This window comes from Ambystoma mexicanum, chromosome 9 (genome assembly GCF_040938575.1).
Source record: "Ambystoma mexicanum isolate Mex_15411 chromosome 9, UKY_AmexF1_1, whole genome shotgun sequence".
Classification (NCBI taxonomy): domain Eukaryota; kingdom Metazoa; phylum Chordata; class Amphibia; order Caudata; family Ambystomatidae; genus Ambystoma; species Ambystoma mexicanum.
The window spans coordinates 50,122,190-50,140,255 of record NC_090931.1 but is presented as its reverse complement, the minus strand read 5'-3'; the positions used below and the strand labels follow the sequence as shown (position 1 = coordinate 50,140,255).

General features: G+C 48.2%; 1 protein-coding gene across 1 annotated transcript in view; it reads right to left on the bottom strand.

Moving 5' to 3' along the window:
* The window catches only part of LOC138487640 (otoancorin-like), a 245,406-nt gene that overhangs the window by 166,459 nt on the left and 60,881 nt on the right, over positions 1-18,066 (bottom strand). The window contains exon 2 of the mRNA XM_069614128.1: positions 16,751-16,844. Coding sequence (XP_069470229.1) covers positions 16,751-16,820 — 70 coding nt within the window. The 5' untranslated portion in view covers positions 16,821-16,844. The remainder of the gene's footprint in view (positions 1-16,750; positions 16,845-18,066) is intronic.

Below are 18,066 nucleotides of genomic sequence, written 5' to 3'. Positions count from 1 at the left end.
GCTGAAATAGAACAGACAACATCACCATTACAGGGTAGGGTTACTCTATTGTACAGACACCTTGTTAAAATGTGCCAGACAATATCACCATAACATGGCAGGCTTACTCTATTGTATAGACATCTTGTTGACATGTGCCAGACAATATCACCATTACAAGGCAGGGTTACTCTACTGCACGGGCACCTTGCTGAAATATGCCACACAACATCACCATTACAAGGCAGGGTTACTCTACTGCACGGGCACCTTGCTGAAATATGCCAGACAACATCACCATTACAAGGCAGGGTTACTCTAATGCACGGGCACCTTGCTGAAATATGCCAGACAACATCACCATTACAAGGCAGGGTTACTCTAATGCACGGGCACCTTGCTGAAATATGCCAGACAACATCACCATTACAAGGCAGGGTTACTCTAATGCACGGGCACCTTGCTGAAATAGGCCTGACAACATCACCATTATAAGGCAGGGTTACTCTACTGCACGGGCACCTTGCTGAAATATGCCAGACAATATCACCATTACAAGGCAGGGTTACTCTACTGCACGGGCACCTTGCTGAAATATGCCAGACAACATCACCATAACATGGCAGGGTTACTCTACTGAATGGTCACCTTGCTGAAATAGGCCTGACAACATCACCATTATAAGGCAGCGTTACTCTACTGCACGGGCACCTTGCTGAAATATGCCAGACAACATCACCATAACATGGCAGGCTTACTCTATTGTATAGACACCTTGTTGACATGTGCCACACAATATCACCATTACAGGGCAGGGTTACTCTACTGCATGGGCACCTTGCTGAAATATGCCAGACAACATCACCATTACAAGGCAGGGTTACTCTACTGAATGGTCACCTTGCTGAAATAGGCCTGACAACATCACCATTATAAGGCAGCGTTACTCTACTGCACGGGCACATTGCTGAAATATGCCAGACAATATCGTCATTAGAAGGCAGGGTTACTCTACTGCACGGGCACCTTGCTGAAATAGGCCTGACAACATCACCATTACAGGGCTGGGTTACTCTATTGTACAGACACCTTGTTAAAATATGCCAGACAACATCACCATTACATGGCAGGGTTACTCTACTGCACGGGCACCTTGCTGAAATATGCCAGACAACATCACCATTACAAGGCAGGGTTACTCTACTGCAGGGGCACCTTGCTGAAATAGGCCAGACAACATCACCATTACAGGGCAGGGTTACTCTATTGTACAGACACCTTATTAAAATGTGCCAGACAACATCACCATAACATGGCAGGCTTACTCTATTGTATAGACACCTTGTTGACATGTGCCACACAATATCACCATTACAGGGCAGGGTTACTCCATTGTACGGACACCTTGTTGAAATATGCCTGACAACATCACCATTACAAGGCAGGGTTACTCTAATTCACGGGCACCTTGCTGAAATATGCCAGACAACATCACCATTACAGGGCAGGATTATTCTACTGCATAGGCGCCTTGCTGAAATATACCTGACAACATCACCATTTGAAGGCAGAATTACTCTACTGCATGGGCACTTTGCTGAAATATGCCAGACAACATCACCATTATAAGGCAGGGTTACTCTACTGCACGGGCACCTTGCTGAAATATGCCAGACAACATCACCATTACAAGGCAGGGTTACTCTACTGCACGGGCACCTTGCTGAAATATGCCAGACAACATCACCATTACAAGGCAGGGTTACTCTACTGCACAGGCACCTTGCTGAAATATGCCAGACAACATCACCATTACAAGGCAGGGTTACTCTAATGCACGGGCACCTTGCTGAAATATGCCACACAACATCACCATTACAAGGCAGGGTTACTCTACTGCACGGGCACCTTGCTGAAATATGCCAGACAACATCACCATTACAAGGCAGGGTTACTCTACTGCACGGACACCTTGCTGAAATATGCCAGACAACATCACCATTACAATCCAGGGTTACTCTACTGCACGGGCACCTTGCTGAAATATGCCAGACAACATCACCATTACAAGGCGGGGTTACTCTACTGCACGGACACCTTGTTGAAATATGCCCAACAACATCGCCATTACAAGGCAGGGTTACTCTACTGCACAGGCACTTTGCTGAAATATGCCAGACAACATCACCATTACAGGGCAGGGTTACTCTATTGTACAGACATCTTGTTAAATTTGTGCCAGACAACATCACAGTAACATGGCAGGGTTACTTCACTGTATAGACACCTTGTTGACATGTCCCAGAAAATATCACAATTACAGGGCAGGGTTACTCCACTGTATGGACACCTTGTTGAAATATGCCCAACAGCATCGTCATTACAAGGCAGGGTTACTCTAATGCACAGGCACCTTGCTGAAATATGCCAGACAACATCACCATTACAAGGCAGGGTTACTCTACTGCACGGACACCTTGCTGAAATATTCCAGACAACATCACCATTACAAGGCAGGGTTACTCTACTGCATGGGCACCTTGCTGAAATATGCCAGACAACATCACCATTACAGGGCAGGGTTACTCTATTGTACAGACACCTTGTTAAATTTGTGCCAGACAACATCACCGTAACATGGCAGGGTTACTTCACTGTATAGACACCTTGTTGACATGTCCCAGACAATATCACAATTACAGGGCAGGGTTACTCCACTGTATGGACACCTTGTTGAAATATGCCAGACAACATCACCATTACAAGGCAGGGTTACTCTACTGCACGAGCACCTTGCTGAAATATGCCAGACAGCATCACCATTACAAGGCAGGGTTATTCTACTGCATGGGCACCTTGCTGAAATATACCTGACGACATCACCATTTGAAGGCAGAATTACTCTACTGCACGGGCACTTTGCTGAAATATGCCAGACAACATCAGCATTACAAGGCAGGGTTACTCTACTGCACAGGCACCTTGCTAAAAAGATGCCAGACAACATCACCATTACAAGGCAGGGTTACTCTACTGCATGGGCACCTTGCTGAAATATGCCAGACAGCATCACCATTACAAGGCAGGGTTATTCTACTGCATGGGCACCTTTCTGAAATATACCTGACGACATCACCATTAAAAGGCAGGGTTTTTCTACTGCACGGGCACCTTGCTGAAATATGCCAGACAACATCAGCATTACAAGGCAGGGTTACTCTACTGCATAGGCACCTTGCTAAAAAGATGCCAGAAAACACCACTATTAAAAGGCAGGGTTACTCCACTGCATGTACACCTTGCTGAAATATGCTGGACAACATCAACATTACACGGCAGGGTTACTCTTCTGCATGGGCACCTTGATGAAATATGCCAGACAACATCACCATTACAGGGCAAGGTTACTCTATTGTATGGACAACTTGTTGACATGTGCCAGACAATATCACCATTACAGGGCAGGGTTATTCCACTGTATGGACACCTTGTTGAAATATGCCCGACAACATCACCATTACAAGGCAGGGTTACTCTACTGCACAGGCACTTTGCTGAAATATGCCAGACAACATCACCATTACAAGGCAGGGTTACTCTACTGCACGGGCACCTTGCTGAAATATGCCAGACAACATCACCATTACAAGGCAGGGTTACTCTACTGCACGGGCACCTTGCTGAAATAGGCCAGACAACATCACCATTACAGGGCAGGGTTACTCCACTGTATGGACACGTTGTTGAAATATGCCCAACAACATCGCCATTACAAGGCAGGGTTACTCTACTGCACGGGCACTTTGCTGAAATATGCCAGACAACATCACCATTACAAGGCAGGGTTGCTCTAATGCACGGGCACCTTGCTGAAATTTGCCAGACAACATCACCATTACAAGGCAGGGTTACTCTAATGCACGGGCACCTTGCTGAAATATGCCAGACAACATCACCATTACAAGGCAGGGTTACTCTAATGCACGGGCACCTTGCTGAAATATGCCAGCCAACATCACCATTACAAGGCAGGGTTACTCTAATTCACGGGCACCTTGCTGAAATATGCCAGACAACATCACCATTACAAGGCAGGGTTACTCTAATGCATGGGCACCTTGTTGAAATATGCTAGACAACATCACCATTACAAGGCAGGGTTACTCTAATGCACGGGCACCTTGTTGAAATATGCCCGACAACATCACCATTACAAGTCAGGGTTACTCTAATTCACGGGCACCTTGCTGAAATATGCCTGACAACATCACCATTACAAGGCAGGGGTACTCTAATGCACGGGCACCTTGCTGAAATATGCCACACAACATCACCATTACAAGGCAGAGTTACTCTACTGCACGGGCACCTTGTTGAAATATGCCCGACAACATCACCATTACAAGGCAGGTTTACTCTAATTCACGGGCACCTTGCTGAAATATGCCAGACAACATCACCATTACAAAGCAGGGTTGCTCTACTGCACGAGCACCTTGCTGAAATATGCCAGAAACATCACCATTACAAGGCAGGGATACTCTACTGCACGGGCACCTTGCTGAAATATGCCAGACAACATCACCATTACAAGGCAGGGTTACTCTAATGCACGGGCACCTTGCTGAAATATGCCAGACAACATCACCATTACAAGGCAGGGTTACTCTAATGCACGGGCACCTTGCTGAAATATGCCAGACAACATCACCATTACAAGGCAGGGTTACTCTAATTCACGGGCACCTTGCTGAAATATGCCAGACAACATCACCATTACAAGGCAGGGTTACTCTAATTCACGGGCACCTTGCTGAAATATGCCAGACAATATCACTATTACAAGGCAGGGTTACTCTAATTCACGGGCACCTTGCTGAAATATGCCAGACAACATCACCATTACAAGGCAGGGTTACTCTAATGCACGGGCCCCTTGCTGAAATATGCCAGACAACATCACCATTACAAGACAGGGTTACTCTACTGCATGGGCACCTTGCTGAAATATGCCACACAATATCACCATTACAAGGCAGGGTTACTCTAATGCACGGGCACCTTGCTGAAATATGCCAGACAGCATCACCATTACAAGGCAGGGTTACTCTACTGCACGGGCACCTTGCTGAAATATGCCAGACAACATCACCATTACAAGGCAGGGTTACTCTACTGCACGGGCAGCTTGTTGAAATATGCCCGACAACATCACCATTACAAGGCAGGGTTACTCTACTGCACGAGCACCTTGCTGAAATATGCCAGACAACATCACCATTACAAGGCAGAGTTACTCTACTGCACGGGCACCTTGCTGAAATATGCCAGACAACATCACCATTACAAGGCAGGGTTACTCTAATGCACGGGCACCTTGCTGAAATATGCCAGACAACATCACCATTACAAGGCAGGGTTACTCTACTGCACGGGCACCTTGCTGAAATATGCCAGACAACATCACCATTACAAGGCAGGGTTACTCTAATGCACAGGCACCTTGCTGAAATATGCCAGACAACATCACCATTACAAGGCAGGGTTACTCTACTGCACGGGCACCTTGCTGAAATATGCCAGACAACATCACCATTACAAGACAGGGTTACTCTACTGCATGGGCACCTTGCTGAAATATGCCACACAATATCACCATTACAAAGCAGGGTTACTCTAATGCACGGGCACCTTGCTGAAATATGCCAGACAGCATCACCATTACAAGGCAGGGTTACTCTACTGCACGGGCACCTTGCTGAAATATGCCAGACAACATCACCATTACAAGGCAGGGTTACTCTACTGCACGGGCAGCTTGTTGAAATATGCCCGACAACATCACCATTACAAGGCAGGGTTACTCTACTGCACGAGCACCTTGCTGAAATATGCCAGACAACATCACCATTACAAGGCAGAGTTACTCTACTGCACGGGCACCTTGCTGAAATATGCCAGACAACATCACCATTACAAGGCAGGGTTACTCTAATGCACGGGCACCTTGCTGAAATATGCCAGACAACATCACCATTACAAGGCAGGGTTACTCTACTGCACGGGCACCTTGCTGAAATATGCCAGACAACATCACCATTACAAGGCAGGGTTACTCTAATGCACGGGCACCTTGCTGAAATATGCCAGACAACATCACCATTACAAGGCAGGGTTACTCTACTGCACGGGCACCTTGCTGAAATATGCCAGACAACATCACCATTACAAGGCAGGGTTACTCTAATGCACGGGCACCTTGTTGAAATATGCCACACAACATCACCATTACAAGGCAGGGTTACGCTACTGCACGGGCACCTTGCTGAAATATGCCAGACAACATCACCATTACAAGGCAGGGTTACTCTACTGCACGGGCACCTTGTTGAAATATGCCAGACAACATCACCATTACAAGGCAGGGTTACTCTACTGCACGGGCACCTTGTTGAAATATGCCACACAACATCACCATTACAAGGCAGGGTTACTCTACTGCACGGGCACCTTTCTGAAATATGCCAGACAACATCACCATTACAAGGCAGGGTTACTCTACTGCACGGGCACCTTGTTGAAATATGCCAGACAACATCACCATTACAAGGCAGGGTTACTCTACTGCACGGGCACCTTGTTGAAATGTGCCAGACAACATCACCATTATAAGGCAGGGTTTTTCTACTGCACGGGCACCTTGCTGAAATATACCAGACAACATCAGCATTACAAGGCAGGGATACTCTACTGCACGGGCACCTTGTTGAAATATGCCGACAACATCAACATTACAAGGCAGGGTTACTCTACTGCACCGGCACCTTGCTAAAAAGACGCCAGACAACATCACCATTACAAGGCAGGGTTACTCTACTGCACGGGCACTTTGCTGAAATATGCTGGACAACATCAACATTACAAGGCAGGGTTACTCTACTGCACGGGCACCTTGCTGAAATATGCTGGACAACATCACCATTACATAGAAGGGTTACTCCACTGTATAGACACCTTGTTGACATGTGCCAGACAATATCACCATTACAAGGCAGGGTTACTCCACTGTATGGACACCTTGTTGACATGTGCCAGACAATATCACCATTACAGGGCAGGGTTACTCCACTGTATGGACACCTTGTTGAAATATGCCCGACAACATCGCCATTACAAGGCAGGGTTACTCTACTGCACGGGCACCTTGCTGAAATATGCCAGACAACATCACCATTACAAGGCAGGTTTACTCTACTGCATGGGCACCTTGCTGAAATATGCCAGACAACATCACCATTACAAGTCAGGATCACTCTATTGCCCAGGTGCCTTGCTGAAATATGCCAGACGACATCACCATTACAAGGCAGGGTTACTCTACTGCACGGGCACCTTGCTGAAATATGCCAGACAACATCACCATTACAAGGCAGGGTTACTCTACTGCACGGGCACCTTGCTGAAATATGCCAGACAACATCACCTTTACAAGGCAGGGTTACTCTACTGCTTGGGCACCTTGCTGAAATATGCCAGACAACATCACCATTACAGGGCAGGGTTACTCCACTTTATAGACACCTTGTTGAAATGTGCCAGACAATATCACCATTACAGGGCAGGGTTACTCCACTGTATGAACACATTGTTGAAATATGCCAGACAGCATCACCATTACAAGGCAGGGTTATTTTACTGCATAGGCGCCTTGCTGAAATATACCTGACAACATCACCATTTGAAGGCAGAATTACTCTACTGCACGGGCACTTTGCTGAAATATGCCAGACAACATCACCATTATAAGGCAGGGTTTTTCTACTGCACGGGCACCTTGCTGAAATATGCCGGACAACATCAGCATTACAAGGCAGGGTTACTCTACTGCACAGGCACCTTGCTAAAAAGATGCCAGACAACATCACCATTACAAGGCAGAGTTACTCTACTGCACGGGCACCTTGCTGAAATATGCTGGACAACATCAACATTACAAGGCAGGGTTACTCTACTGCACGGGCACCTTGCTGAAATATGCTGGACAACATCACCATTACATAGCAGGGTTACTCCACTGTATAGACACCTTGTTGACATGTACCAGACAATATCACCATTACAAGGCAGGGTTACTCCACTGTATGGACACCTTGTTGACATGTGCCAGACAATATCACCATTACAGGGCAGGGTTACTCCACTGTATGGACACCTTGTTGAAATATGCCCGACAACATCGTCATTACAAGGCAGGGTTACTCTACTGCACGGGAACCTTGCTGAAATATGCCAGACAACATCACCATTACAAGGCAGGTTTACTCTACTGCATGGGCACCTTGCTGAAATATGCCAGACAACATCACCATTACAAGTCAGGATCACTCTATTGCCCAGGCGCCTTGCTGAAATATGCCAGACAACATCACCATTACAAGGCAGGGTTACTCTACTGCACGGGCACCTTGCTAAAATATGCCAGACAACATCACCATTACAGGGCAGGGTTACTCCACTGTATGAACACATTGTTGAAATATGCCAGACAGCATCACCATTACAAGGCAGGGTTATTTTGCTGCATAGGCGCCTTGCTGAAATATACCTGACAACATCACCATTTGAAGGCAGAATTACTCTACTGCACGGGCACTTTGCTGAAATATGCCAGACAACATCACCATTATAAGGCAGGGTTTTTCTACTGCACGGGCACCTTGCTGAAATATGCCGGACAACATCAGCATTACAAGGCAGGGTTACTCTACTGCACAGGGACCTTGCTAAAAAGATGCCAGACAACATCACCATTACAAGGCAGGGTTACTCTACTGCACGGGCACCTTGCTGAAATATGCTGGACAACATCAACATTACAAGGCAGGGTTACTCTACTGCACGGGCACCTTGCTGAAATATGCTGGACAACATCACCATTACATAGCAGGGTTGCTCCACTGTATAGACACCTTGTTGACATGTGCCAGACAATATCACCATTACGGGGCAGGGCTACTCCACTGTATGGACACCTTGTTGACATGTGCCAGACAATATCACTATTACAAGGCAGGGTTACTCTACTGCACGGGCACCTTGCTCAAATATGCCAGACAACATCACCATTACAAGGCAGGGTTACTCTACTGCACGGGCACCTTGCTGAAATATGCCAGACATCACCATTACAAGTCAGGGTTGCCCTTCTGTATGCAAAGGATGGTGAAAGGTTTAACAAGGGCAGGTCCGCATAACTGCATAATAGTAGAATTTGAAGGATGCTGCAGTGATTCCAGAGTAGGACACCAGGGTATCACGCGCAGAGGACACTGGGAGTAGGGTGATGGCAGAAAATCAGTGATTGCTTTATCAGGTCCAAAGATGCATGCAATCAGGGTTGGCTCTACCAACGTAGGATGCTCACAGCGGAAGGATATCCGACCCCGGGCAGAGTGCAGTGAGGATGGGCAGCAACCACCAAATCGCAGTGCAGGTAGAACCAGGCAGAGTGCAGTGTGCAAGGCTTATCCAGAAGTGTCGGTGTATCACACTATGGTTTGCCAGGTCACTGGGCAGGTCGTGGTGCATTGAGAAAGTGTTAAAAGGATAAACGTGCCCTAAACCTGTGTTCCCCAAACCAGGGAGAGTGCAGTAAGTTAGATTAGAGTGCAAACAGGAAGATTTATAAATACCCGGTCAAACTGCAGAGGACGAGTTATAAGAACTCAAACAGTGCGCAGGAAAGAACAATGTTAACTGTCCCTTTAGATAAATAGATACAGGCAACCAGTCAGAGTGCAGGGAGGAAGAATTATAAATACCGGGCAGACTGAAGAGAGAAGAATGCATTCATACTTGGATGGAGAGCATGGAGAATGGGTAAATATCCAGTCAAAGTGCAGAGAGTGTGAGTTATAAATACCCAGCAAGTGCAGAAAGGAATAGTTTATAAATGCCCCACCAGAGTGAAAAGAGGAAGCTATATAGATCTGAATTATGTTGCAAGAAGGCAGAGTTGCACAGACCCAATCACAGTGCGGTTTTCTTCGAGTGCACCTAGTAAGAGATAGAAATACCCTGTCCAAGTGCAGAGAGGGCGTGGCAGGCACACCTCATCAGAGTGCAGAGAAGAAGAGCTATACATTCTCTCTCAGAGTGCAGCCTGGCACTCGGGCAGAGCGCAGGGAGGAAGAGTAATATTACATCCTCTCTCAGAGTGCAGCCTGGCACTCAGGCAGAGCACAAGGAGGATGAGTAATACATTCTCTCTCAGAGTGCAGCCTGGCACTCAGGTAGAGCGCAGAGAAGAATAGTAATGCACTCAGGCAGAGCGCAGGGAGGAAGAGTAATATTACATCCTCTCTCAGAGTGCAGCCTGGCACTCAGGCAGAGCGCAGAGAAGAATAGTAATGCACTCAGGCAGTGCGCAGGGAGAAAGAGTAATATTACATCCTCTCTCAGAGTGCAGCCTGGCACTCAGGCAGTGCGCAGGGAGGATGAGTAATATTACATCCTCTCTCAGAGTGCAGCCTGGCACTCAGGCAGAGCGCAGAGAAGAATAGTAATGCACTCAGGCAGTGCGCAGGGAGAAAGAGTAATATTACATCCTCTCTCAGAGTGCAGCCTGGCACTCAGGCAGTGCGCAGGGAGGATGAGTAATATTACATCCTCTCTCAGAGTGCAGCCTGGCACTCAGGCAGAGCGCAGAGAAGAATAGTAATGCACTCAGGCAGTGCGCAGGGAGGAAGAGTAATATTACATTCTCTCTCAGAGTGCAGTCTGGCACTCAGGTAGAGCGCAGGGAAGAAGAGTAATATTACATCCTCTCTCAGAGTGCAGCCTGGCACTCAGGCAGTGCGCAGGGAAGAAGAGTAATATTACATCCTCTCTCAGAGTGCAGCCTGGCACTCAGGCAGTGCGCAGGGAGGAAGAGTAATATTACATCCTCTCTCAGAGTGCAGCCTGGCACTCAGGCAGAGCGCAAGGAGGATGAGTAATACATTCTCTCTCAGAGTGCAGTCTGGCACTCAGGTAGAGCGCAGGGAAGAAGAGTAATATTACATCCTCTCTCAGAGTGCAGCCTGGCACTCAGGCAGTGCGCAGGGAGGATGAGTAATATTACATCCTCTCTCAGAGTGCAACCTGGCACTCAGGCAGAGCGCAAGGATGATGAATAATACATTCTCTCTCAGAGTGCAGTCTGGCACTCAGGTAGAGCGCAGAGAAGAATAGTAATGCACTCAGGCAGAGCGCAGGGAAGAAGAGTAATATTACATCCTCTCTCAGAGTGCAGCCTGGCACTCAGGCAGAGCGCAGAGAAGAATAGTAATGCACTCAGGCAGAGCGCAGGGAAAAAGAGTAATATTACATCCTCTATCAGAGTGCAGTCTGGCACTCAGGCAGAGCGCAGGGAGGAAGAGTAATATTACATCCTCTCTCAGAGTGCAGCCTGGTACTCAGGCAGAGCTCTGGGAGGAAGCGGAATACATCCTCTCTCAGAGTGCAGCCTGGCACTCAGGCAGAGCGCAGAGAAGAATAGTAATGCACTCAGGCAGTGCGCAGGGAAGAAGAGTAATATTACATCCTCTCTCAGAGTGCAGCCTGGCACTCAGGCAGAGCGCAGGGAGGAAGAGTAATACATTCTCTCTCAGAGTGCAGCCTGGCACTCAGACAGAGCACAGAGAAGAATAGTAATGCACTCAGGCAGTGCGCAGGGAGGATGAGTAATATTACATCCTCTCTCAGAGTGCAGCCTGGCACTCAGGCAGAGTGCAAGGAGGATGAGTAATACATTCTCTCTCAGAGTGCAGTCTGGCACTCAGGTAGAGCGCAGGGAAGAAGAGTAATATTACATCCTCTCTCAGAGTGCAGCCTGGCACTCAGGCAGTGCGCAGGGAGGATGAGTAATATTACATCCTCTCTCAGAGTGCAACCTGGCACTCAGGCAGAGCGCAAGGATGATGAATAATACATTCTCTCTCAGAGTGCAGTCTGGCACTCAGGTAGAGCGCAGAGAAGAATAGTAATGCACTCAGGCAGAGCGCAGGGAAGAAGAGTAATATTACATCCTCTCTCAGAGTGCAGCCTGGCACTCAGGCAGAGCGCAGAGAAGAATAGTAATGCACTCAGGCAGAGCGCAGGGAAAAAGAGTAATATTACATCCTCTATCAGAGTGCAGCCTGGCACTCAGGCAGAGCGCAGGGAGGAAGAGTAATATTACATCCTCTCTCAGCGTGCAGCCTGGTACTCAGGCAGAGCGCAGGGAGGAAGAGTAATACATCCTCTCTCAGCGTGCAGTCTGGCAATCGGGCAGTGCGCAGGGAGGAAGAGTAATATTACATCCTCTCTCAGAGTGCAGTCTGGCACTCAGGCAGAGCGCAGGGAGGAAGAGTAATACATCCTCTCTCAGAGTGCAGTCTGCCACTCAAGCCGAGCGCAGGGAGGAAGAGTAATACACCCTCTATGAGAGTGCAGTCTGGCACTCAGGCAGAGCGCAGGGAGGAAGAGTAATACATCCTCTCTCAGAGTGCAGCCTGGTACTCAGGCAGAGCTCTGGGAGGAAGCGGAATACATCCTCTCTCAGAGTGCAGCCTGGCACTCAGGCAGAGCGCAGGGAGGAAGAGTAATACATGCTCTCTCAGAGTGCAGCCTGGCACTCAGGCAGAGCACAGGGAGGAAAAGTAATACATCCTCTCTCAGAGTGCAGCCTGGCACTCAGACAGAGCACAGAGAAGAATAGTAATGCACTCAGGCAGTGCGCAGGGAGGAAGAGTAATATTACATTCTCTCTCAGAGTGCAGCCTGGCACTCAGGCAGAGCGCAGGGAGGAAGAGTAATACATTCTCTCTCAGAGTGCAGCCTGGCACTCAGGCAGAGCGCAGGGAGGAAGAGTAATATTACATCCTCTCTCGGAGTGCAGCCTGGCACTCAGGCAGAGCGCAGAGAAGAATAGTAATGCACTCAGGCAGTGCGCAGGGAGGAAGAGTAATATTACATCCTCTCTCAGAGTGCAGCCTGGCACTCAGGCAGAGCGCAAGGAGGATGAGTAATACATTCTCTCTCAGAGTGCAGTCTGGCACTCAGGTAGAGCGCAGGGAAGAAGAGTAATATTACATCCTCTCTCAGAGTGCAGCCTGGCACTCAGGCAGAGTGCAAGGAGGATGAGTAATACATTCTCTCTCAGAGTGCAGTCTGGCACTCAGGTAGAGCGCAGGGAAGAAGAGTAATATTACATCCTCTCTCAGAGTGCAGCCTGGCACTCAGGCAGTGCGCAGGGAGGATGAGTAATATTACATCCTCTCTCAGAGTGCAGCCTGGCACTCAGGCAGAGCGCAAGGAGGATGAGTAATACATTCTCTCTCAGAGTGCAGTCTGGCACTCAGGCAGAGCGCAGGGAGGAAGAGTAATATTACATCCTCTCTCGGAGTGCAGCCTGGCACTCAGGCAGAGCGCAGAGAAGAATAGTAATGCACTCAGGCAGAGCGCAGGGAAAAAGAGTAATATTACATCCTCTATCAGAGTGCAGCCTGGCACTCAGGCAGAGCGCAGGGAGGAAGAGTAATATTACATCCTCTCTCAGCGTGCAGCCTGGTACTTCGGCAGAGCTCTGGGAGGAAGCGTAATACATCCTCTCTCAGAGTACAGTCAGGCACTTATGCAGAGTGCAGGGAGGACGTGTAATACAGCCTCGCTCAGATTGCAGTCTGGCAATCAGCCAGAAAGCAGGGATGAAGAATAATTATACATCCTCTCTCAACATGCAGCCTGGCACTCAGGCAGAGCGCAGAGAAGAATAGTAATGCACTTGGGCAGTGCGCAGGGAAGAAGAGTAATATTACATCCTCTCTCAGAATGCAGTCTGACAACCAGGCAGAGCGCAGGAAGGAAGAGTAATACACCCTCTATGAGAGTGCAGTCTGGCACTCAGGCAGAGCGCAGGGAGGAAGAGTAATACATACTCTCTGAGAGTGCAGCCTGGTACTCAGGCAGAGCTCAGGGAGGAAGCATAATACATCCTCTCTCAGAGTGCTGCCTGGGACTATTTGCATCTGGGATTCAGCCCTGTTATTATTTTTTGAACTGCTGTGGGAATTCAACCCTGTTATTACTTACATCAGGATTAAATGACTGGGAACCAGAGTGCGCGCCTGACCTTCTTTTTCTACTTAATGTTACAGGAGACCGGGCTCCAGAGGCAGCAGCACCGGGGCTATTATGCCCCCACTTTGGAGAGCCATATTCATGGTTTTCCCCCCTCCCCCAATTGTGGGTAAGATTTGTGTTTGGAGGGGAGTTGGTTCCTGGTCTCCTGAATGAAACACTTGTGCCATCACTACAATAACCAGAATCCTTTGAGACTGAAATTGAATGAAATTGAAAAAAGTAATTAGCAACACCTGAAAAGGAACACAGCTAACACAGCCTCCCTGATGAGAGTTTGAGACTTGAAAGTACTTGGAGGAGTACAACTAACTATTGTGCTTTGGAACTGTAGCAGTTGGGATTTAACCCTGGTAATTTTTGAACATTGTTGGGACTATTTGCATCTAGGATTCAGCACCGGCATTCAGGCAGAGCACAGTGAGGAAGAGTAGTGCATCGTCTCTCAGAGTGCCATCTGGAACTCAGGAAGAGTGCAGGGAGGAAGAGCTTTACACACCCCTCCAGAGTGCAGTCTGGCACTCAGACATCCTCTCTCAGAGTGCAGTCTGCGGGAGGAGGGGATTTACACAGCCGTTCAGAGTACATAGATATATAGTTACAAATACCCCGCAAGAGTGCAGGGAGGAATCCTTGGAAATATCCAGTCAAGGTGCGGAGGCACCTTGATAGGAATATTTAAAAATACTAAACCTTAGTGCAGGGATGAAGAGTTATGAATACCCCATTAGTGTGCAATGAGTTAAACTTCAAATATTCTGCCAGGGTGCGTAAATGTAGAGTTATATATACTGAGTCAGAGTGCAGAGAGGAAGAGTTATAAATTCCTATTAAGAGAGCAAGAAGGACGCGTTATAATATCCAACCTGAGTGCAGGGATGAAGAGTGTTACACGCCGTGGCAGAATGCCGGCAGGAACAGCTATATATACACCCTCCAGGGTGCAGCACGGAAAGGTTATAAATACCCTGTCATGGTGTAGAGAGGGAGAATATACCATGGGAGAGTTCAGAGAGTAAGAGTTATAAGCATCCAATCTGAGTGCAGGTATGAAAAGTGTTACACGCCGTGGCAGAGTGCTGGCAGGAACAGCTATATATACACCCTCCAGGGTGCAGCACGGAAAGATTATCGATACCCTGTCACGGTGTAGAGAGGGAGAATATACCATGGGAGAGTTCAGAGAGCAAGAGTTATAAGCATCCAATCCGAGTGCAGGGATGAAGAGTGGTACACGTCGTGGCAGAGTGCCGGCAGGAACAGCTATATATACACCCTCCAGGGTGCAGCACGGAAAGATTATAAATACCCTGTCATGGTGTAGTGAGGGAGAATATACCATGGGAGAGTTAAGAGAGCAAGAGTTATAAGCATCCAATCCGAGTGCAGGGATGAAGAGTGGTACACGTCGTGGCAGAGTGCCGGCAGGAACAGCTATATATACACCCTCCAGGGTGCAGCACGGAAAGATTATAAATACCCTGTCATGGTGTAGTGAGGGAGAATATACCATGGAAGAGTTAAGAGAGCAAGAGTTATAAGCATCCAATCTGAGTGCAGGGATGAAGAGTGTTACACGCCGTGGCAGAGTGCCGGCAGGAACAGCTATATATACACCCTCAAGGGTGCAGCACGGAAAGATTATAAATACCCTGTCATGGTGTAGAGAGGGAGAATATACCATGGGAGAGTTCAGAGAGCAAGAGTTATAATCATCCAATCTGAGTGCAGGGATGAAGAGTGTTGCACGCCGTGGCAGAGTGCCGGCACGAACAGCTATATATACACCCTCCAGGGTGCAGCATGGAAAGGTTATAAATACCCTGTCATGGTGTAGAGAGGGAGAATATACCATGGGAGAGTTCAGAGAGCAAGTGTTATAAGCATCCATTCTGAGTGCAGGGATGAAGAGCGTTACACGCCGTGGCAGAGTGCCGGCAGGAACAGCTATATATACACCCTCCAGGGTGCAGCACGGAAAGGTTATAAATACCCTGTCATGGTGTAGAGAGGGAGAATATACCATGGGAGAGTTCAGAGAGTAAGAGTTATAAGCATCGATTCTGAGTGCAGGGATGAAGAGCGTTACACGCCGTGGCAGAGTTATAACTACCCCATCAGAGTGGAAAGAGGACTAGCTTGAGATACATATTCAGAGTGCAGAGAGGAATGCAGGAGTTCAACGAGGTCAAACTGTCTGAGGCAAAGGCAGGAGTCGTAAGGAAGCCCCCTTAGTAGACTCGCAGACCTGGATAGTTATCCTGCACACTATTCCCATCTGCTATCCTGGAGACCATTCGTCTTGTTTCTTTTAAGACCACCCTCCCCTTCTCAGTTCTCTACCTGGGGTTTTCCTGGGGCTCCTGTCACTCGTTCATGGTCCCTGAACCCCACTCCTCCTTCTCAGCTTCCATGGATGAGGACCCACCCGCTGAGACAAACATAGAGTTGCTTTTGCTGGTTTTGGGGGTAGAAGGCAGAGTTCTAAACCAGAAATATAGGGGGGGTTCCTCTCATTATGGAGGCCAAAGCACTACTCATCATCTCCAGCTGCTTCAGGAGGACCTTCAGGAAATAAAGGGAATGCAAACATGGGGGCAGTGGGGCTTACCTTGTGTGAAGCTCAACAAACAGCAAGACAGCAGACCAGCAACAATGCGAATGTGGCACCATTGTCCCATGTTGCCTCTTCCTAAGCAGAGAGTCTGTGGAAGAAGAGGAAACGGGCAAATCACACCGTTGTCATGTCTCACTCTAAAACACATGAGTGCTTCCCACGCAGTATTAGGATACACTCCTATTTGACAGGTGCATGATGTACCATGGTGCACTGGTCCAAACCACGGATAACGAAGATTGGCCAGTTTCCCCGGCGGTGTGGCCAGAATTCAGAAGGGGGCGAAGACCCTCACCCCTGGTCCACTGACTTCTACCGGCTTCCTTCCAGATACGAACATATTGGGATAAGCCCAATCTCGCTATGCCTTCAACACATGAACTGGTAGATGAAGTGAGGGAAAGGCCACGGGACGGGCCGTCTTTTGACCTGCCCAAGACACGGTTATTACTATACAGAGGGAGAACGTGTCAATTATTTTTATTGTCTTCAGATATGTATCACAAGTCAAGAGAAAAACACAAAATTCCACCATACAGACAAAATACAAGTTTGCACCCCATGAAAAGAGTCCCGAAGAAGCACACTGGGCGCGAAACATGTGTTCACTCAGTCAATTGCATTGATAGGCACATGCATCATAACTCTGAGCTGAGGTTCGCCAGAAGATTCTCTGTGATTCGGGGTCCCAGCAATACGTGTCAAGATGTTACACACAACAACAACAAAAAACAGTTTTCACTTTTTGAACAAGCGCTGGCATAATTGCAACCCCCGCATTCTCCGTAATGCCTTCTGCACTTTTACTAAAGCTTGGAGAGGGTTTCATCTCATAATGTTGAGATGCAAAGATCACATTTCCTTTCGCTCCTCTTCCCCCACCCAGGAGTATACAGAGACTCATAATTGCTGGCTGCACTTTTTTTTTTTGCGCAATACCACTTTCGTGCAGACTCTATTCCAGCCCCAGACAAGTCCCCCCATCCCCCCTGACAGAATACCTGAAGAGCATGTTTTGAACCTCATCCAAAATCCCTGGGTTCCTGCACTCACCTGTGGTGCAAGGCGGGGCAGACCCACGGGCAGTGGAATGCATGAGTCACGGAACAGGAGAGTGAGTGCTGAAGGGGAAAGGACCAAGAAAGCACCACAATCATAGCCGAGAAGCCGGGGGTGGAAAGATACAGGACTCCTGGGCTGCAAAGAGCAACAACGGCACGCAGAACAAGCCTGGGCTCGCGAGGCCCGAACCTTCCCTGCGCAGAGGCGCCCATGGTCTCTCTACCATCCCAGGGACACAGACCAACCCC